This window comes from Phycodurus eques, chromosome 10, assembly GCF_024500275.1.
Source record: "Phycodurus eques isolate BA_2022a chromosome 10, UOR_Pequ_1.1, whole genome shotgun sequence".
In the NCBI taxonomy this organism is placed as follows: domain Eukaryota; kingdom Metazoa; phylum Chordata; class Actinopteri; order Syngnathiformes; family Syngnathidae; genus Phycodurus; species Phycodurus eques.
In genome coordinates this window covers 3,595,603-3,612,640 of record NC_084534.1, presented here as the reverse complement: position 1 = coordinate 3,612,640, position 17,038 = coordinate 3,595,603, and the positions used below count along the sequence as shown (strand labels likewise).

At 39.0% G+C, this 17,038-nt stretch overlaps 1 protein-coding gene across 1 annotated transcript; it reads right to left on the bottom strand.

The window, feature by feature from the left end:
* Positions 1–971: 971 nt before the first annotated feature.
* On the bottom strand, positions 972–15,840 carry LOC133408361 (cell division control protein 42 homolog). The gene is given in 6 exon segments (XM_061687162.1): positions 972–2,867; positions 13,080–13,277; positions 14,616–14,725; positions 15,422–15,494; positions 15,735–15,815; positions 15,817–15,840. Coding segments are annotated over 6 exon segments (576 nt in total). The 3' UTR covers positions 972–2,777.
* Positions 15,841–17,038: the final 1,198 nt, after the last annotated feature.

The window sequence follows — 17,038 nt, the reverse complement described above, 5'->3', positions numbered from 1 at the left end:
ATTTAGCCATGGTTTACCTACTGGGGGTTGAATAGGTCAATATAACCACTTTGGCGTTTGTGATGCGCATTTGGAGTGACAAAAAAAACAAAACACCAAAACAATATCTTGTTACAAGACACCATAATCTGCAAATGTATAATCACATTTGAAAAATGAAAGCAGTCTTTTAAATTTAAACACCCATTATTTGTCATTTATCAAAGTCACAGAGAGCCAGAAGGATCTAAGGGCCACATGCGGCTCTGGTGCCGCAGTTTGCAAACTGTTGCCATAACTTTGCTAATGTTGTATACTGGGTAACAAAATATTTTTAACTTAGATAGAACAACCACTGAAAAAATACACCTCTATATATTTAAAAGCCAGAAGCTGGATTTTGACCTGGCACAACACGTTTATTATTCTTGTATACTACATAAAACCATTCCTTGAAAGTCATGGATGTGGAATATCTTCCTTCTCCGAATCTGGTGCCGTCATCTTTAATACTCAATGGTTTGCGGCGCTGCCAATCAAGACCTCACGCGCAGTTGACTTCCAGTTACGTCAGGTCGCCATCAGCAGTGGTTGAAAGGACTAATAAGCCTATTTTGAAAAATCTGTTTTAAAATATAGAGGACCGCAAAAGTACGTCGTCGTCCGAGATTGCCTACTCAAGTAAAGCAGATACCTGGAAAACCTACTTGGTTACTTCACCCTCTGTAGATTAGTGGTTATTTTATATATTATATATAAATACACACATACATATTTATATAGTCCCCTCCCAATGTATTGGAACGGCAAGGTTAATTCCTTTGTTTTTGCTGGTGGCGACTTTCGAATAAACAGTGCCACCTGGTGGCGTGCAACGTCTTGAGCCTCTCCCCAATGCAATGTACCAAGTGCAATCTTTCTGACCCACAAGTAGTGATAAGATTTTTCAGTTATTGTGTTGTGAAAATAAAACAATAACAGAGCGAAAGTGGTAAAGGCAAAAAAAAAAAAATTATAAGTTTAATATTTTTAAGAATGCATATACAAAGAACAAAAGAGCTTTGACAAAAGCATTTGGATTTTCACCAAAACAACAACAGATTATAATAATGATACTGACATGGGCTGTATGTCAACCCAACTCTAAGCCGCCAGTAACCAACCAAATCATCAACAGAACAGTCTCTCTGCCAGTAGGGGTTTTAGTGGGAAAAACCCAAGCAGTGGTTTTCTTGGTAATAACGGCAGGTATAAATCCACATGTTTATATTATTTAGATAGAGGAAGCAAGAGGGAGGGGAAGCGGAACACAAAATGTGTCAGAAACGAACAAAATATTATGGTAAAAACTGGGGCCTACATTAATGTGTGCCATGTACAGCAAGTTCACACTGCTGCACCTGAGAGAGCAAGGTTCATCTACATCTATCCATGCATTCTCTATCGCGCTTATCCTTATTAGGGGCGCATTTGAGCTGGAGCCTAACCCAGCTGTCTCTAGGCAAGAGGCGGGGTACACGCTGGATTGATTGCCAGTCAATCTGCGGGCACGTGTAGACAACTATTCACACTCGCATTCGTCCCTCTGGGCAATTTAGTCTTCAATCAAACTAACATTCATGTTTTTGGAATGTGGAAGGAAAACAGGAGGGGGGGGGGGAGAAAAAAAAAAAAAAAAAAGCAAGCCAGCACAGGGCTTGAAAACGCCACACAGGAAGGCCTGAGCTGACATTCACACCCAGGCACTCGGCAACCCCAGCCTAAAAGTGTACAAAAGGAGTTGGGCGTGCCCCCCTTAATAAAGTCAGTTTGCCAACATGACACCGTAAATAAGTGTAGTTAGTGAAACTCATGTTTGTTAGTTGTCTGAATTTATTGGTGCCACTACAGTAGGCAGAATTTGTTTGCCGTAGTGGACTTGCTCTACCCATTTTAAGCGTAAGGTGACAGTTACATTGAATGAAGATCTTGAGGCACTCGTCCGTGGTCCCATGAAGAGCACACTTTTTCTAACACTGTTCAAGTTTCCTGCTTTTAAGGGAAAATTCATGTGGCAATATTTCATATTTCAACTGGTCGACTCCTCACTGAATTACAATAATCTGACTGCAACGCTTTACTGTGAACAACTCAAGATAAACAGAGTGAATGTGAGATAAAATTTACAAATTCAACTTCAGAGTTGCCAAATCACTGTATTGCCTTGCATAACCCTGTCCTTTCAGACCGTCACAGTTCCCTTAGTGGTTAAATGTGGAACAAGGAGTAAATCTCATTGTCAAGCTATCGTGTTTGGGGTGTTGGCAAATAAAAACATGAGCACCATTCCATGATCGTTTCCTCTGGTAGTGCTGAGAACATGGGAGACAACAAGGATGGGCCGGGGCGGGACTCCACAATGGCTGAAGACAACTTAATGGTCGGGCATTTAAAAGGTAGACCGGGCCACAACACTGATTGCATTCAGAAAAATCTACTTAAAAGCTCAACAACTTTAATTCTACATTTACATAAGCTTGGTATCTGAATCCCCATCAGAGGCAATGGCAGTCTGTGCAAACCCTGCATAACCTGCTGGTTAGGCTGATCTTCTACCCCCAAATCTGACTTAGGAGTGAAGCTTCTTATTGCAGAGACAGTTAAACTTGGTTGACTGTAAATCTTTCGAGTCATGCCTTTGGAGGTCAGTGCTGTCTATCGGCCTTAGCAGAGTAATGGAAATGTGGTTGGGTGGGGGGGCAGTATGTATGCAAGAGTATGTGTGTGTTAGATGTGGATGCTTTGAAGAGACACGCTTCTCATAGCAGCACACATTTGCGCTTCTTCTTGGGCTCTGGGGGCTCCAATGCAGCCAATATCGCCTCATCAAACACATTCTTTAGGCCTTTCTGTGAACAAAAACAAACAGACAAAAACACAGGCTAAATAAAGGGGGCGTGCAAACATGCAGAGGACAAACAAAGGTAAATGAAGTGGGGTGGAAACATCTTGGCAATTTTCAATGCTCAACTGAGAATAGAGAATAAAATGACTCGATGAAAACTGAAAACAGCAACATGAATATACAATAAAGGTGATAAAATGAACAGTGATGTTGGGACCAACTCCGATTTGTTGATCCAACTTAATAAATGTGCTTTTCTTGTAATGTATACGATACACTAACGAGTCAGGCCAACAGCACGCAGAGGGCAAATAAAAGCTGAACACAAGAAAATGGAGGAAAAACAGCACGTGTTATATTTCGGGCATAAATAACAAAAAAAGTGATCACAAACATTCCAGGATTGTTCATACTAGAGGGCTTCATATTACATTATCTTTGTATGGAATCGAATGCACCATAATGCAGTAGTTCAATATTTCATGAAAACACCAGAAAAAAAAGAAGATAGCAGAGAAAGAGTGCCTCATTTGTGCTTTATTATAAGTTTGTTTCTTCAAAACAACTGTTTATATATTATTTTATTTATGTCACAACAAGCAATGCAAAGGTTTGCAGAATAGTTTCATATAGTTTACGTACATTCAACATGGACATAATGTCATTGGTTTAACCACCATTTTTTTCTTTGAACTATGCTTTTTTTCTGGGGCATGACTGTTACTGTACAAAAATGTGATACAGGATATTGGAAGTTATTTAGTATTTTCCATCAATACAGTCTGTATTTGATTAGATATGTTTTTCTGTTTCCAAAATATCACTGAGTTTGCTGTAAAAACGTAAAACATGTCAAAACATACACATACATTAAACTTTATACTATAATGTATTCTGTAGAATGAAATTCAGTGTGGCATTGTCTGTTTGCTGCCATTGCACTCTTTGTTACATGCATGCCCATGGCGTGAAGCATGATGGTAAAAGATATAGTAGTCATATTCTGTCTTTGATAAATTTGCAAACAGGCAGGAAATGGCTCCTATCCCTTAATGTCAACGACTTCTTCACGCTTGTGCAGTGGATGGGCATAGGCACTTTGTTTATATTTAAAAATAAATAAATTAATTAATTTAAAAAAACATGTCTATGACTAATATAAAATAACTTGCAACAGTTGGAAGATTTGCTGCGGAATTGTGAGCTGTCCATTATTTCATTTACCTTTGGTAAACTACTGCTGTTGCTAAACAGCTCATGGGCACAACGCAAACGTTGTTACATGATGATAGATTGTGACAACTTTCTGTTCAGTGTTTAGTGTCCCGTGCCTCTGCTTTGGTAGTTCTTTAGTTGGGCAAGACAGTCTAAACCAGTTCTACTCAAACCTTTTACACCATAAAAAAAAAAAAAAAAAAATACTGAGCGCTCCAAGTACCAACAGCCCGACCAACATTAAAAAAAAATAGCATAGTAGGTCTAAGCATTCCTGAAATTATTATTATTGCAAGTCACTGTAATATTTTGCACAATTTGAACATTAACGTTGTATCTAAATATAGGAAAACTGGAGAAAAAAAGTTCAACAACTGTATGAGGGCCATGATTCTTTCACATACTACTAGTGGTACTAGTACCACACTTTGAGAATCACTGGTCCAAACTATTTTTTAGTCACCAGAAGGGGAGGGAGAATGTGGAAAACCTGCAAATAATGCTAGAATTTACATTTTTCCCATATTAAATATTTGTTTAAACCAAGTGAAAAGGAAATAAGTAATTTTAAGTGGGTTAAAGTCCAAATTATTTTATTTTTTTTGTTGTACATTTGGATATTACACAATCAGACTGCCCCAGAAAAAGTATGGTTGTTATAATTTAAATTGTCGGCCAAATAGTTCCATAACATTCATGTCCTTGACTGTAAACTTATCACCACGCTGTGGAGAAGTTGGGCAAAAGCATATGCTGAACGAATACAAAAGATGAGTTTTTAATTGATCATGACCACATCAAGCGCATGGCAGTGCGCATGGCAGTGCGCTTGATGTGGCAGTTCTCATGATGTGGCAGTTCTCATGGCAGGTTCCCTACTTTTCTATTTCAAAGAATATTACATATTGTACAATTGTGGTCAAAATGGCAGCACACGCTCTATGATTGCATTTTCTAAAGCCTTCAACAAAATAGTAGGAAAAAAATATGCATTGACCATGAAACAGCGCAGCCAGAGTGTTTCCTGCTTGGCGGAGTGACATTTTGGTGTCAAAAGGTCCGTCTCAACTTAGACCTGCGAATACCATGTCTAAGTTGTGGCACGGGGATCTAACGCGATATTGGTAAATCTGATCAGTGCACATGCAGGCAGAAAGGCACGCAAGGTCCTCAGACGTGTGTGGTGGATGACAGAATTATTTCAACAGTGGGCTTCCAAACATCTTAATCTTTGTCATTTCATTGAAAGCATTATTATTATTATTAATATTCTATTATTATTATCATCGTTACAAAAATTATTTTTAGATCCACTTATTAGCCGGGCACACCATTATGGGGGGCCGAGGGGGGGTGTTAACGAACGATCGTTTAAGGGGACAAGAGGTCCGCGGACGCATTAAAGTCGCCAGCGATGTTTCACCAAGGGGGTTTCAAGCAATTCCAGCAAGCAGGTTACGTGAAAACTCGGAGGAAGCTGACCCTGAGATAAGGGAAAGCCTGATCATTCCATTCTAAAGAGCTGGGGAAGAGGAATTCTGACTCAGTCACCATGGTAACTGACCGAGCCGGCTCCTGACTTTCTACGTGTCTGCTACTACTTGTAGCAAACACAGGTGCCTATTTCTCCACGATCCCACTGATATTGAAGCACAATTAAATCTAAAATGATTGGCTGGTATTCCCAAACTAATTTGTGATCAAAAAGTCAACACGGCGAATTTGTGCTGACGTCAATGGAAATTTAGTGCAACGACATGTCCGCCGATGACATGTCACCGCCGCAGTGAAATGGCCGTTGTGGTGTTTAAAAAATAATAATAAAATATAATAATAATAATTGTTCCACAGGATTGGCAGTGATTGATATAGTAATCATGTACCTAAACATATTTTAGTTTTTAATCAAATCATGATAGACATGCTGCAGTTCATACTGGGACCAGTCTAATTCAGAGGTGGGCAGAGTACAGTAGACCCCTCCGTTGTTTTATCTGACCCGATGAGCATTCTTCAAGAGTAACAATCAATGTTTTGCTTTTTTTACATTAATAGTAAATTTTCCTAAAAATGGGAAATTTATTTTTTTCATTTGATCTATTTTGTAATAATTTCTCTTAGAATTTGTTGATTGACTGAATATTAATACAATTGAATACATATAAATTTAACAATGTTTTGTTTGTTTTAGATAAATAATTTAAGTTAATTTAGCTTTAATTCTAAATAATTACATTTTAAAATGAGAATGAATTACTTTATTAGTAAAACAATATTTAAAATTTTTATTTAGGTTTTATTCATATAATGAAATCCTTGGTTAATTGATCTACTGTCAATAAAATAACATGAAAATAATTTTACATATACATTTGTAATTTTTACATTTCAATAATTGTTTCATTATTAATCATTAAAATAATTAGTCATCACCCGTCAGTCACGTTCCAATAAATTTAATCTAAATGTAAATATCATGAAATAAAAGCTGGAATTCTGAACTTTTGTCTCATATTCATCTGTTGATCTGAAACCCAAATGTCTTCAGTATACAACAAAAACAAACTGACCTTGCCGTGGGGATTGTACTTTCATATTACCAAACACCCACATTCGCACCTCAAATTCCAAGGGGGAAAGTAAGTAACTTGACATGTTTCTGTCAGTTTCCATGGTGAAGCGACATATCAGGGCTCCATTGATTATGTCTTTTGGTTGTGGCCGTGAACGAGCTTAGCTCAAGGTGAGTGGACTTAGACTTGATTGAACTCATTCAGATCAGTTGTTCTGGAAGTAAATGATCCCAGTTTTTGAGTTCAGGGGACATTAACTCAGAACTCAGGTTTAGATTGAGAGCATTTTGAACCTGCTGGCTGGAATAGCCCCCAGCTCATTCTGCATTTAATAATAGCGCTAACATTCAATGCTCCAATCTCGCATGGCTCCTCTACCGCATTTATGACGTCACCATATGCAAGGTTATTTGTATTGCTTTTAAAAGAGGAACGAAAGAACCGGCTTCAATCGAAGAGGATTGAAGTACGCCCACAGCAGCGCCACTTGAAATGCACTGGGGGTACATTGGTCCAACAAAGTACCAAAGCAAAGTCAAGCCCCCCTCCTCGCAGTGTGTGTAGACAACACGAGCCCCGCGGATATGTGGGCTGGATCAGACGCATTTCATTCATGAATATGTGCACAGTGGACATAGAACCCTCCGAATCATTCCAGGAAGCAGTTAATTGAATGCATTATCATCATTATTATTATCATCACTATCTGCCTGTTTTTATCTGTTTCAATCACCCCACTGGCCAGCACGTATGTGGTGGAGCGGGGGGAGAACGTTTGTGCATGAGTGGGGATAGATTCATTCCACGAACATATTTTAATCGCCCGCGGTTAGTTGGTATATCACCAGCACAGTCCAAATATTTGCCACACAGCCAAGTGACAATAGCACGGATTGCTCTCTCCATACATGCGAGACCAGAGTTGCGCCTCACTTAAAGGAAATGAAGGAATTAAGCGCTTTGATTGGCGGTAAAAAAGAGTCAGCAGTGTTTACCCCCACCAGTGCAGAAAGTTACTTTTGTTAAATACACTGGCTACTAGGGTTGGGCATCGAGAATCGAGAACCGATTGGAACCGGGACTAAAGTTCCAGTTCTCCCGTTCAAAATAAAGAATTTCGGTTCGCAGTTTTGATGCCTCGTCCCCCGGCCCCAAATAAGAAGTGCCGAAAACCAACGAAGAAAAAGAACCCGCACGAAGTCGTGCTTGTGCCCAACGGCGGCGGCGAACAAATGTGTGTCTGAACTTTGTTCAAATGAACGACCAGTCACCTCAGTGCAACACTTGGAATAAGATTACATTGTGCAAAGGAGGCTTTCACGATGTGTAGTGTCTGACGCGCTCTGAGCCTCAGCCTACAACCGCGCGGAGCTTCAGTGAAGTCAACTCTCAGTCAATTGGGTGAGTGAAACAATAAAATACATCGATGGCAACATTGAGACAGCTAACAAGGTAAACGGTTGGTTGCACTTTTGCACTGATGGCTTTTAGCGTTTATTTTAGTCTTCAAACCAACGTAAGATCCGAGGACAGAAAAAAAGCTTAACATTGAGCTAAAACTTCACCGTAGCAACTTTACATCACAATGAATTGGGACAAAATTCACATAAACGTTGTCTCACAGTATCACAAACACTAACCTTGTGCCTCATCGGGGGGTAAGGAAAGGAATCACTAACCTTGTGCCTCATCGGTGGGTAAGGAAAGGAATAAACTTTTTATAGCATTTGGTTCCATGAATTTATATAAAAAACACCGGTGCCGTGTGAAGTTGCTTTTTGTGCCAAAATGCTGAGTTCCGGTGCGTATCCCTTAAAAAATAAAAGGCTACATGCTTAAAAGAGGGAGTTAAAGTAAAAACTTGCACATATAAACCATTTGACGTGATAAAACAGTCCCAAAAAATGATTTTAACAATCCATCCATCTATCCATTTTCTGTACCACACAATGCTATATTTAACTTTTAGGTGAAACATTAATTCATGAATATTAAGTCAATTGGGTTAGTTCCACACACACTGGGTTTAAGTTCATAGGTTTGATAGTGATACTGGTTATAAAGAACTCAGAGTCAAATGTTCATTTTAGTCTATGCTGCAGGCTGTTAAGAAAATTGATGTTCATAATTTGGACACCCTTTATTTAAACCATCCAAACTTTTTTGGCCCAGCCCCCTAAAAGAATCGGAAACACGAATCGTTTGGAACCGGCATCAAAATAAGGTACCGGAATCGATTAAATTCAAACGATGCCCAACCCGACTGGCTACAGAAAATGAGAATAACACATCGGGTCTAACCCCTCCCTTCGCAGAGATACGCCATTGCGCTAGTCAGGAAACTAGAGCCCCCAAAGTTTAGTCTACAGCATCACTGTGTCAACTACCACAGGAAAATAAATGTGCATCCCAAATTATTGGTCTGCTTTTGCTTTAATATTGACCTTGGCTCTTGTTCATGAACAGTGTGTTAGTTGTAGTTACCTCAGCTGTCTTGGTCATCATGTGTCAGATATAATTTTTCTTTAGATATTAGACAATGGTCCAATGAAGGAGGCCTTGCAAGAGATGTGAGCTGTAGAGCTCTGACAAGATACTGCTAACAAGGTTTCACTAGCCTCATTGCTACTGTTAACTTGCCAACCATAAAGAAAGGTCAGACATAAAGTCAAAGTACTGTAAACATAAACCATTGAAAGACAGAAAGTGACTGATTAGCAGTGAAGTATTGTCAATATAGGCTTTAAACTGGGTAGTAAATAATAATTTGATATTGGTTGAGATTTTTAAACCAGGATATGTATATTTTTAAATATTTTGAAAAAGTGTCTAAAGTACAAATCGTAATTAGCAGTGAACAGAAGTTGTAACAGTTGCACACTGTTTAAAATATGCAGCATTTCCTCTGTCTCTGCATCTCAGGCGGTTCTAGGGCAGCTAGGATAGCTTCATCAAATACATTCTTCAGGCCTCGCTACAGTGACAAGAGAGGGAAGACAACAATATCTCAGTTAGCACAAGAAGATGTGAAAGCAGAGGATAGGAGGAACACACCAGAGCATGGAAAAGGGTAAAAAGGGGAATTTGATGGGATATGTACACGGTCTGTATGAGATACATGCACAAAACAAGAAAAAGTGCCACAGTGTGCAGTTGAACTTAATTATTACGAGATACTCAAAAGTGAGGACTGAGACTCGAGGAACAAGGAAATTACATCAGCAGCATTGCAAAGGGGAAGAGAGCGTTAGGACGGAAAGAGGGAAGGAAGGCGCATAAGAGGAAGGCAGGGGCCAAAATACAGCTGTCGCCACACTATTGTTCTTGTGAGGTTGTTCTGAATCACAATACCACGACTCCCTTCCCAAACTACACCACCAAATAAATTAGCTCGAACTTTTGATTAGGAAAATTATTATCTCAGATTGTAACCCCAGCTCAATAAATTGATTCCACAAAAGAACTCTTACACGTCATGCGAACTGAACACCCACAGTTTAGTCCACATCAACACTGTGTTGACCCACAATAGGAAAATGTTCATCCCAAATCCTTGTTATGCTTTTGTTTAAATATTGGCCATGGACCATGTTAATAAAAACTGTAAGTAGTAGTGACCTCAGGAACTTTAGTTGCCTTGTGTCAGATATAATAATTCCTTAGATCCAGGACTATAATATTCCTACGAAGGAGGCCAAGTGTTGTGACATATGGAGATCTGATAAGTAGTCCCTTAGCTAGAAAAAGGTTAGTGAGGTTGCTCCCATGAATCATCATCAATATTCCCTTCAGGAACTACATCACCAAATACCCAAAGCCTGATCAGATACAGATACAGTCCCCTCCAAAAGAGTTGGAACGGCAAGGTCAATTCCTTTGTTTTCGTTGTATACTGAAGACATTTGGGTTTCAGATGCAAAGATGAATATGAGACAAAAGTTCAGAATTCCAGCTTTTATGTCATGGTATTCACATCTCGATGTGCTAAACAACTCAGGACAGCGTTAACATCTCTTTTGTTTGAACCTACCCACTTTTCAAGTGAGCAAAAGTATTGGAACATGTGACTGATGGGTGTTTCTCGTTGCAATGGTCTTGCCTTTTAGATTAATTGCTTAAACATTAGTCCTTGTTTTTGGCTTTGGGTTTTATCCTGTAAAACCTACCTTTGCTGTTAAGCAAACATGAATACCGTAGAGCTGTCCATGGGAGAAAAGAAAACCATTTTGAAGGTGAGAGAAGAGGGAAAATCGATCAGAGCTATTACACAAACATTGGGCATAGCCATTACAACAATTTGGAATGTCCTGAAAAAGAAATAAACTACTGTTGTACTGAGTAAAAGACATCAAACAGGTCAGCCAAGGGTATCAACAGCAGTTGACAACAGAAACATTGTGAGAGGTGTGAAGAAACACCCAAAGACAACAACCAGTGCCAACCTCCACAGGCCAGGTGAAGGTATCACAATCCACTGTTCGAAGAAGACTTCAAGAGAAGAAATATACCGGCCATTCCACAAGAGGCAAACCACTCATCAGCTAAAAGAATCGGAAGGCCAGAGTAGATTTTGCAAAGCACAGAGATGAGCCACAAACGTTTTGGAACAGTTTTATGGACTCATGAGACCTAGATTAACCTCTACCAAAGAGATGGAAAGGCCAAAGTATGGAGAAAGAAAGGATCTGCTTATGATCCAAAACACACAAGCTCATTTGTGAAGCATGGTGGAGGTAATGTCATGGCTTGGGCTTGCATGGTTGCTTCTGGAACGGGCTCACTAGTCTTTATTGATGATGTAACTCATGATGGTAGCAGCAGAATGAATTCTGAAGTCTAAAAAAACATTTTGTCTGGCAATTTACAGTAAAATGCATCCAAACTAATCAGGAGAGGCTTCATCATGCAACAAGACAATTACCCAGAACACACTGCCAACACAACAAAGGACTTCATCAGGGGGAAAAGTGGAAGGTCTTAGGACCGGCCAAGTCAATCACTGAACCTTAAGCCCACAGAGCACGCATTTTACACGCTGAAGAGGAGACTGAAGGGAGAAACCCCCAGAAACAAACACAAACTGAAAGTGGCTGCAGCAAAGGCCTGCAAAAGCATTTCAAATGAAGAATGCAACAGTCTGGTGAAGTCAATGGGTTGCAGGCTTGATGCAGTTATTGCAAGTAAGGGCGATGGCACCAAATATTAAATGTGATTCACTTTAAGTTGATTCAATAATGTATGTTCCAATACTTTTGCTCACTTGAAAAGTGGGTGGCTTCAAACAAAAGGTGCTCTGTCCTGAGTTGCTTAACACACCTAGATGTAAATACCATGAAATCTTCTTTTCCTTTCGGCTTGTCCCTCTAGCTCTCTTTCTTGCCTGGCAGCTCCATCCTCATCACCCTTATAACAATATACTCACGACTTCTCCTCTGGACGTGTCCTCTGATGAGCTCATTTCTAATTTTATCCAAACGGGTCACTCCAAGAGCGAACCTCAACATCTTCATTTCCGCCTCCTCCAGCTCTGCTTCCTGTTGTCTCTTCAGTGCCACTGTCTCTAATCCGTACATCATGACTGGCGCCACAACTGTTTTATAAACGTTGCCCTTCATCCAAGCAGAGACTCTTCTCTCACATAACACACCTGACACCTTTCTCCACCCGTTCCAACCTGCTTGGACCCGTTTCTTCACTTCTTGGGACCGGCCTATAGTTTGCACTGGCTTGTGCCCCCCATAGGGGTGCATTTAATGTAAATCCCATGAAATAAAAGCTGGAATTCTGAACCTTTGTCTCATATTCATCTTTTCATCTGAAATCCAAATGTGTTCAGTATTCAACAAAAACAAAGGAATTGGCCTTCCCGTTCCAATACTTTTAGAGGGGATGGTCTGCTCATAAAAACCCTGAATTAGTAGCTCAGATCCTAACCCCAACTCCGATCCCTCAGTTCATTAATATAAAGTACACAATAAACTGGTCCCATCGGAAAATTGTCTGCTAATGCTAAGTAAATCAAGTCTGCTTGTAGACAACAGTCATGAGCAAAACCTTTCACATATAGCTTCGGCCAAGCCATCGGCCTTCAAATTTGAATTGTAAGCTTTATGATGTTAATATACTATGAGCACACTTTCAATTGGGGGTGTTGGATGTGGGGATCAAAAACCATGAACATTTAAGATTTTTCCTTTGGCAAAACCTCAAGTGATAGTTACTAATTCAATGAAATGTTTTACTTGATAAGAAACACTACTTAAAAACAGTGACAAAAACAAAACAATGCAAATAAAACTGATCAAGCCTTGTGTGCAAAGGCTGGGTGAGAATTTAGACATGCACTCTTTTTCCTCCATTTTCTTAGATCTTGCTATTAAGGTGTGGATCATGCTTTTCCAAAAGTGGATCAGTAAAGTAGATGTTACCTGTGTGAGCGCGGAGCACTCCACATATTTCACAGCCTTGAGGTCTCTTGCAAGCTTCTCTGCCGTCTCTGGAGTAATAGGTTTTTGCTTGTTCTTTGCCAGCTTCTCTATAGTAGAGGGGTCATCTCTCAAATCAATCTGAGTGCCAACTAGCAAAAAGGGGGTCTTTGGACAATGGTGGGTGATCTCTGGAACCCACTGGATACACAAAGACAATTGTTTTGCTGTCACCACAGTGAAATATTACTTTCAAACTGGGATTTTCTACAAATTACTAGCAGTGGAGGTGGAATTATATACAGTAGGGCTGCACGATATTTTGTTTGAGCATCGTCATCGCGATGTACATGTGCGCAATTGGTCACATCGCACGGTCTGCTGCGATGTTGGTGTACTGCAATATACAATGACTCAGCTGTACATTTTAAAAGTGATCAGCAGAGTGGCCTGATTAGACAGGCTAATAAGATATGACGGTAAATTACAGTGCTTCAAACAACACACGGAGCAGCCCAGAGTGTTGTATATTTATCTACTTGTATGATAACTATGAAAGAGGACCCAGGAAAGGATGTCCACTTGCTGCATTTAACTTACTTTGTGTTGTAATATTTGAACTATGAACTGAACTAGTGCATTCTTGGAACGATGAACAGCATATTTTTTCTTTCATTATCGTGCAGCCCTAATATACATCGCAATGCAAATGTAAGTGATTGTGAATCAATTAATGCATTGTAATAAGCGATTATTAAATATGGTGCATCTCCTCATAGCTCCTTTTGCTCGCACAATGAATATCATCGAGCGACACGGTTGGTTTTGATGGTGACCACTAGAGGTGCAACAATTATTAAATTAATCAACAACTATTCTGACCATCGTTTAAGTCATTGATTAACTTAAAATTGTCCAAATCCTCTGATTTCAACCTCTCAACTGTAAATATTGTCTGAATTCTGTAGTCCTCCATGAACGCAGACTGACTGTTTAATCAAAATAAGATATTTCCAAACTTTTGCTTTTACTTTGGAAAACAAATGTCTTCAGTATACAATGTTGATGTTATTTTCCCCTATTTTCTGACATGACACAGACCACACCAATAACTGAATAATCAATTCATGGAAAATATGAACATGTAATTGACGTAGTTGAACCTGAAGCAGCCTTAGAAGTGTATATCAAACTCGTAGCCCTTCACATTAATCAGCACCCAAGAAGTACAAATTATCTTACAATACTTTTTTTCGTATTTTACAGAAGAAATAATTTTGAATCAGATTATTCGGTTCATGAAATATTTTAGTGATAGCCGTAGTGACCACCTCACATCAGTCAGTGATGTCCATTCACAGAGCGAGCACATCAGCTTTCTGTGATGCGAACGCAGACATAAGACTATTTGGGTGTAATAAGGTTGTGATTGAGTCCAAAAGGGCTGTGAGTCTTAAAATGTTTTTGTTTTCACCAATAATTTATATAGACACAACTGAAACAATAAATATAGCCAAACCAAGAAAGGATGACACTTACCTTTTCTTTTACATTTTCAAATGAAGAGGGAGACACAACAGAGAAGCAAACAAGGAAGACATCGGTCTGAGGATAACTCAGAGGTCGTAACCTGTCATAGTCTTCCTGACCTAAAGAAAGCACATACAATATTGTTCATACCACACTGAAAGCTTTCAAATGCGCAGCCTTCATTATTGTGACATGAGACGACCACCACAACTAATATCTACAGGCTAGATAAAGAGTAGTAGATGTTAAAAGTAAAAGCAGAAAGAAGCCCAATGTCACCGAGTCCCAGAGAAAGATAATCAATCAAAACTATTCAGGGCAGCTCCTGTTGGCCATAACCCTAATGGTTTCAACTGCGTTCAAATAGCTCTTTAGCATGGGGTATTATTAATCTCTGTCTTTTGTGGATGGAGAAGCTGTCTACACATTGTCAGTATTATCAGTTGTATCAAATAGCTCTTTACCATGGCGTATTATTAACCTCCGTCTTTTGTGGCTGGAGAAGCTGTCTACACAATGTCAGTATTATCAGTTGTATGGAAGACACAAGTTAAACAATATCTCTATAAAATGTTATAGTCCACAGGAGACACTCCAATTCTCATGGCACTTTTGCAACATGCCTTTAAAAAACAAAAAAAGGCGGGGGGGGAAACACGGCCCATCTGGAACATTAAGGTGATACAGAACCACAATAACTCCAATATTCGGTAAAAAAAACAAAAAAGCAGATTGTTTCCAGGTAAAAGCTAATGGAGTGGATATAAATGCCCTGGATTAACATGAATTAACAAGAAAAAAAATCAAATACATACCTGCGGTATCAAACAAGCCGAGTGTGTAGGGCTCGCCTCCAATCATTACAGTTACGGCATAATTATCAAACACCTGCAAAACAAAGATTTAAAAAAATGTCAACCATTTATTTCCCACATCCTAACAATAGGCATACATTATAAGTATTTTTGGAGCAAAACCCTGGAAATTACATTTTGTTTAGATAAAGTAAATTGTCAAAAGTCTAACGAGACATAAAAATATAGTGAAAGTATTTCGGGGGCTGTTCGGGTGTTTTAGGTGGAAATACAATCACGGCCTTTTTATATTCAGTCAGTTCCAAATACTTACTGTAGGTACATATTCTGAAGGAAATTTGTTTGTAGTGTATGAGATGAGCAGGCAGGTTTTACCCACAGCACCGTCCCCAACCGACAACACACTTGATGGTCTGCATTCTTCACAATTCATTCAATACCTAGAAGAGCAAAAACAAAGGTGAAGATTTATTATGGAACTGCAATAGTAACCGACTGGAGGCAGTAGTAACTTCACCGCATGACAGACCACACACCACTGACCAGAAGAGAGGCAGCCATTTGCACTGACAAAATTGTGGATTTATTTCCCTCTTTGACTTATTTCCTTTATCGCTACCCAAAATTGTACTCCAAGACAAGTTTGCTGTTAGTTGTCATCTTTCATCAAGTAATCTTAATGAGGTCTTACGGCTTGAAAATTCATTTTGGTAGCCGCTGTTTACAATTTCTAATTCTTAGCTTGTTGCAAGGCTTCTGTGTGTATATGTGATTTTTTTGTTTCGATTTATTTACCCATATTGTAATAATACTTATAACTGTAATAAGTTTGGTCACTGTAATTATTCGTGACGCACCAAAATGAAAATTCTTAACCAAAACTGAGGAACCCAAGGCAGAAATCGAAAGCCGAAACACTGTAACAATTAATTTTTTTTTTTATTTGTAAGCGCTTTTCATACAACAAAATGCAACACAAAGCGCTTCACTTTAATTGAAATATAATAATAAATCAGCCAATGGTAAATGATAAACCTATGGCAATTATTAGTGAAATTACATTTATAGCTATGACTGCAGAGCTGCCAACCTATAGAAATTCACTTCCAGAACAATTTGTCTAAATTTCCATATTTTTAAAATTATGTGAAGAACATTATTACGGGGCAGTTATTGGAGTATGTTATGTAATAGGAAAAAAATAAATTCTGCATACTGTTCAATTTCACAACAATCATTACTCTATGATCTTAATTGTTAATAAATTGTGGCTTCAATGTTTGTTGTTTTAAGTATTTATTGCATCAATCTTGGAATGCAGGGATTTTGTTTGATGAGCGTGCTGCGTCTGAGAGACACAAAAATTAGCAGGGACACAAAGTAGGAACAATCTGCATTTTAGAATGCATAACCACGGCTTTGTACTGCGTCGTGGTGATTATTATTTTTTTCTCTTTTTTTTGATGAGACAGGACTATTAGGTAGCATTTGCGCCCTAATTTCTAAATGGTCAGTCATTTGAGGAAGGAAGAAAACAATTCACACATGAAACCTATCATCTCTAAAACAATCAGAGATGTGAAGGGCGGGGACACTTCGTCTGATTGGCTGTGTGCG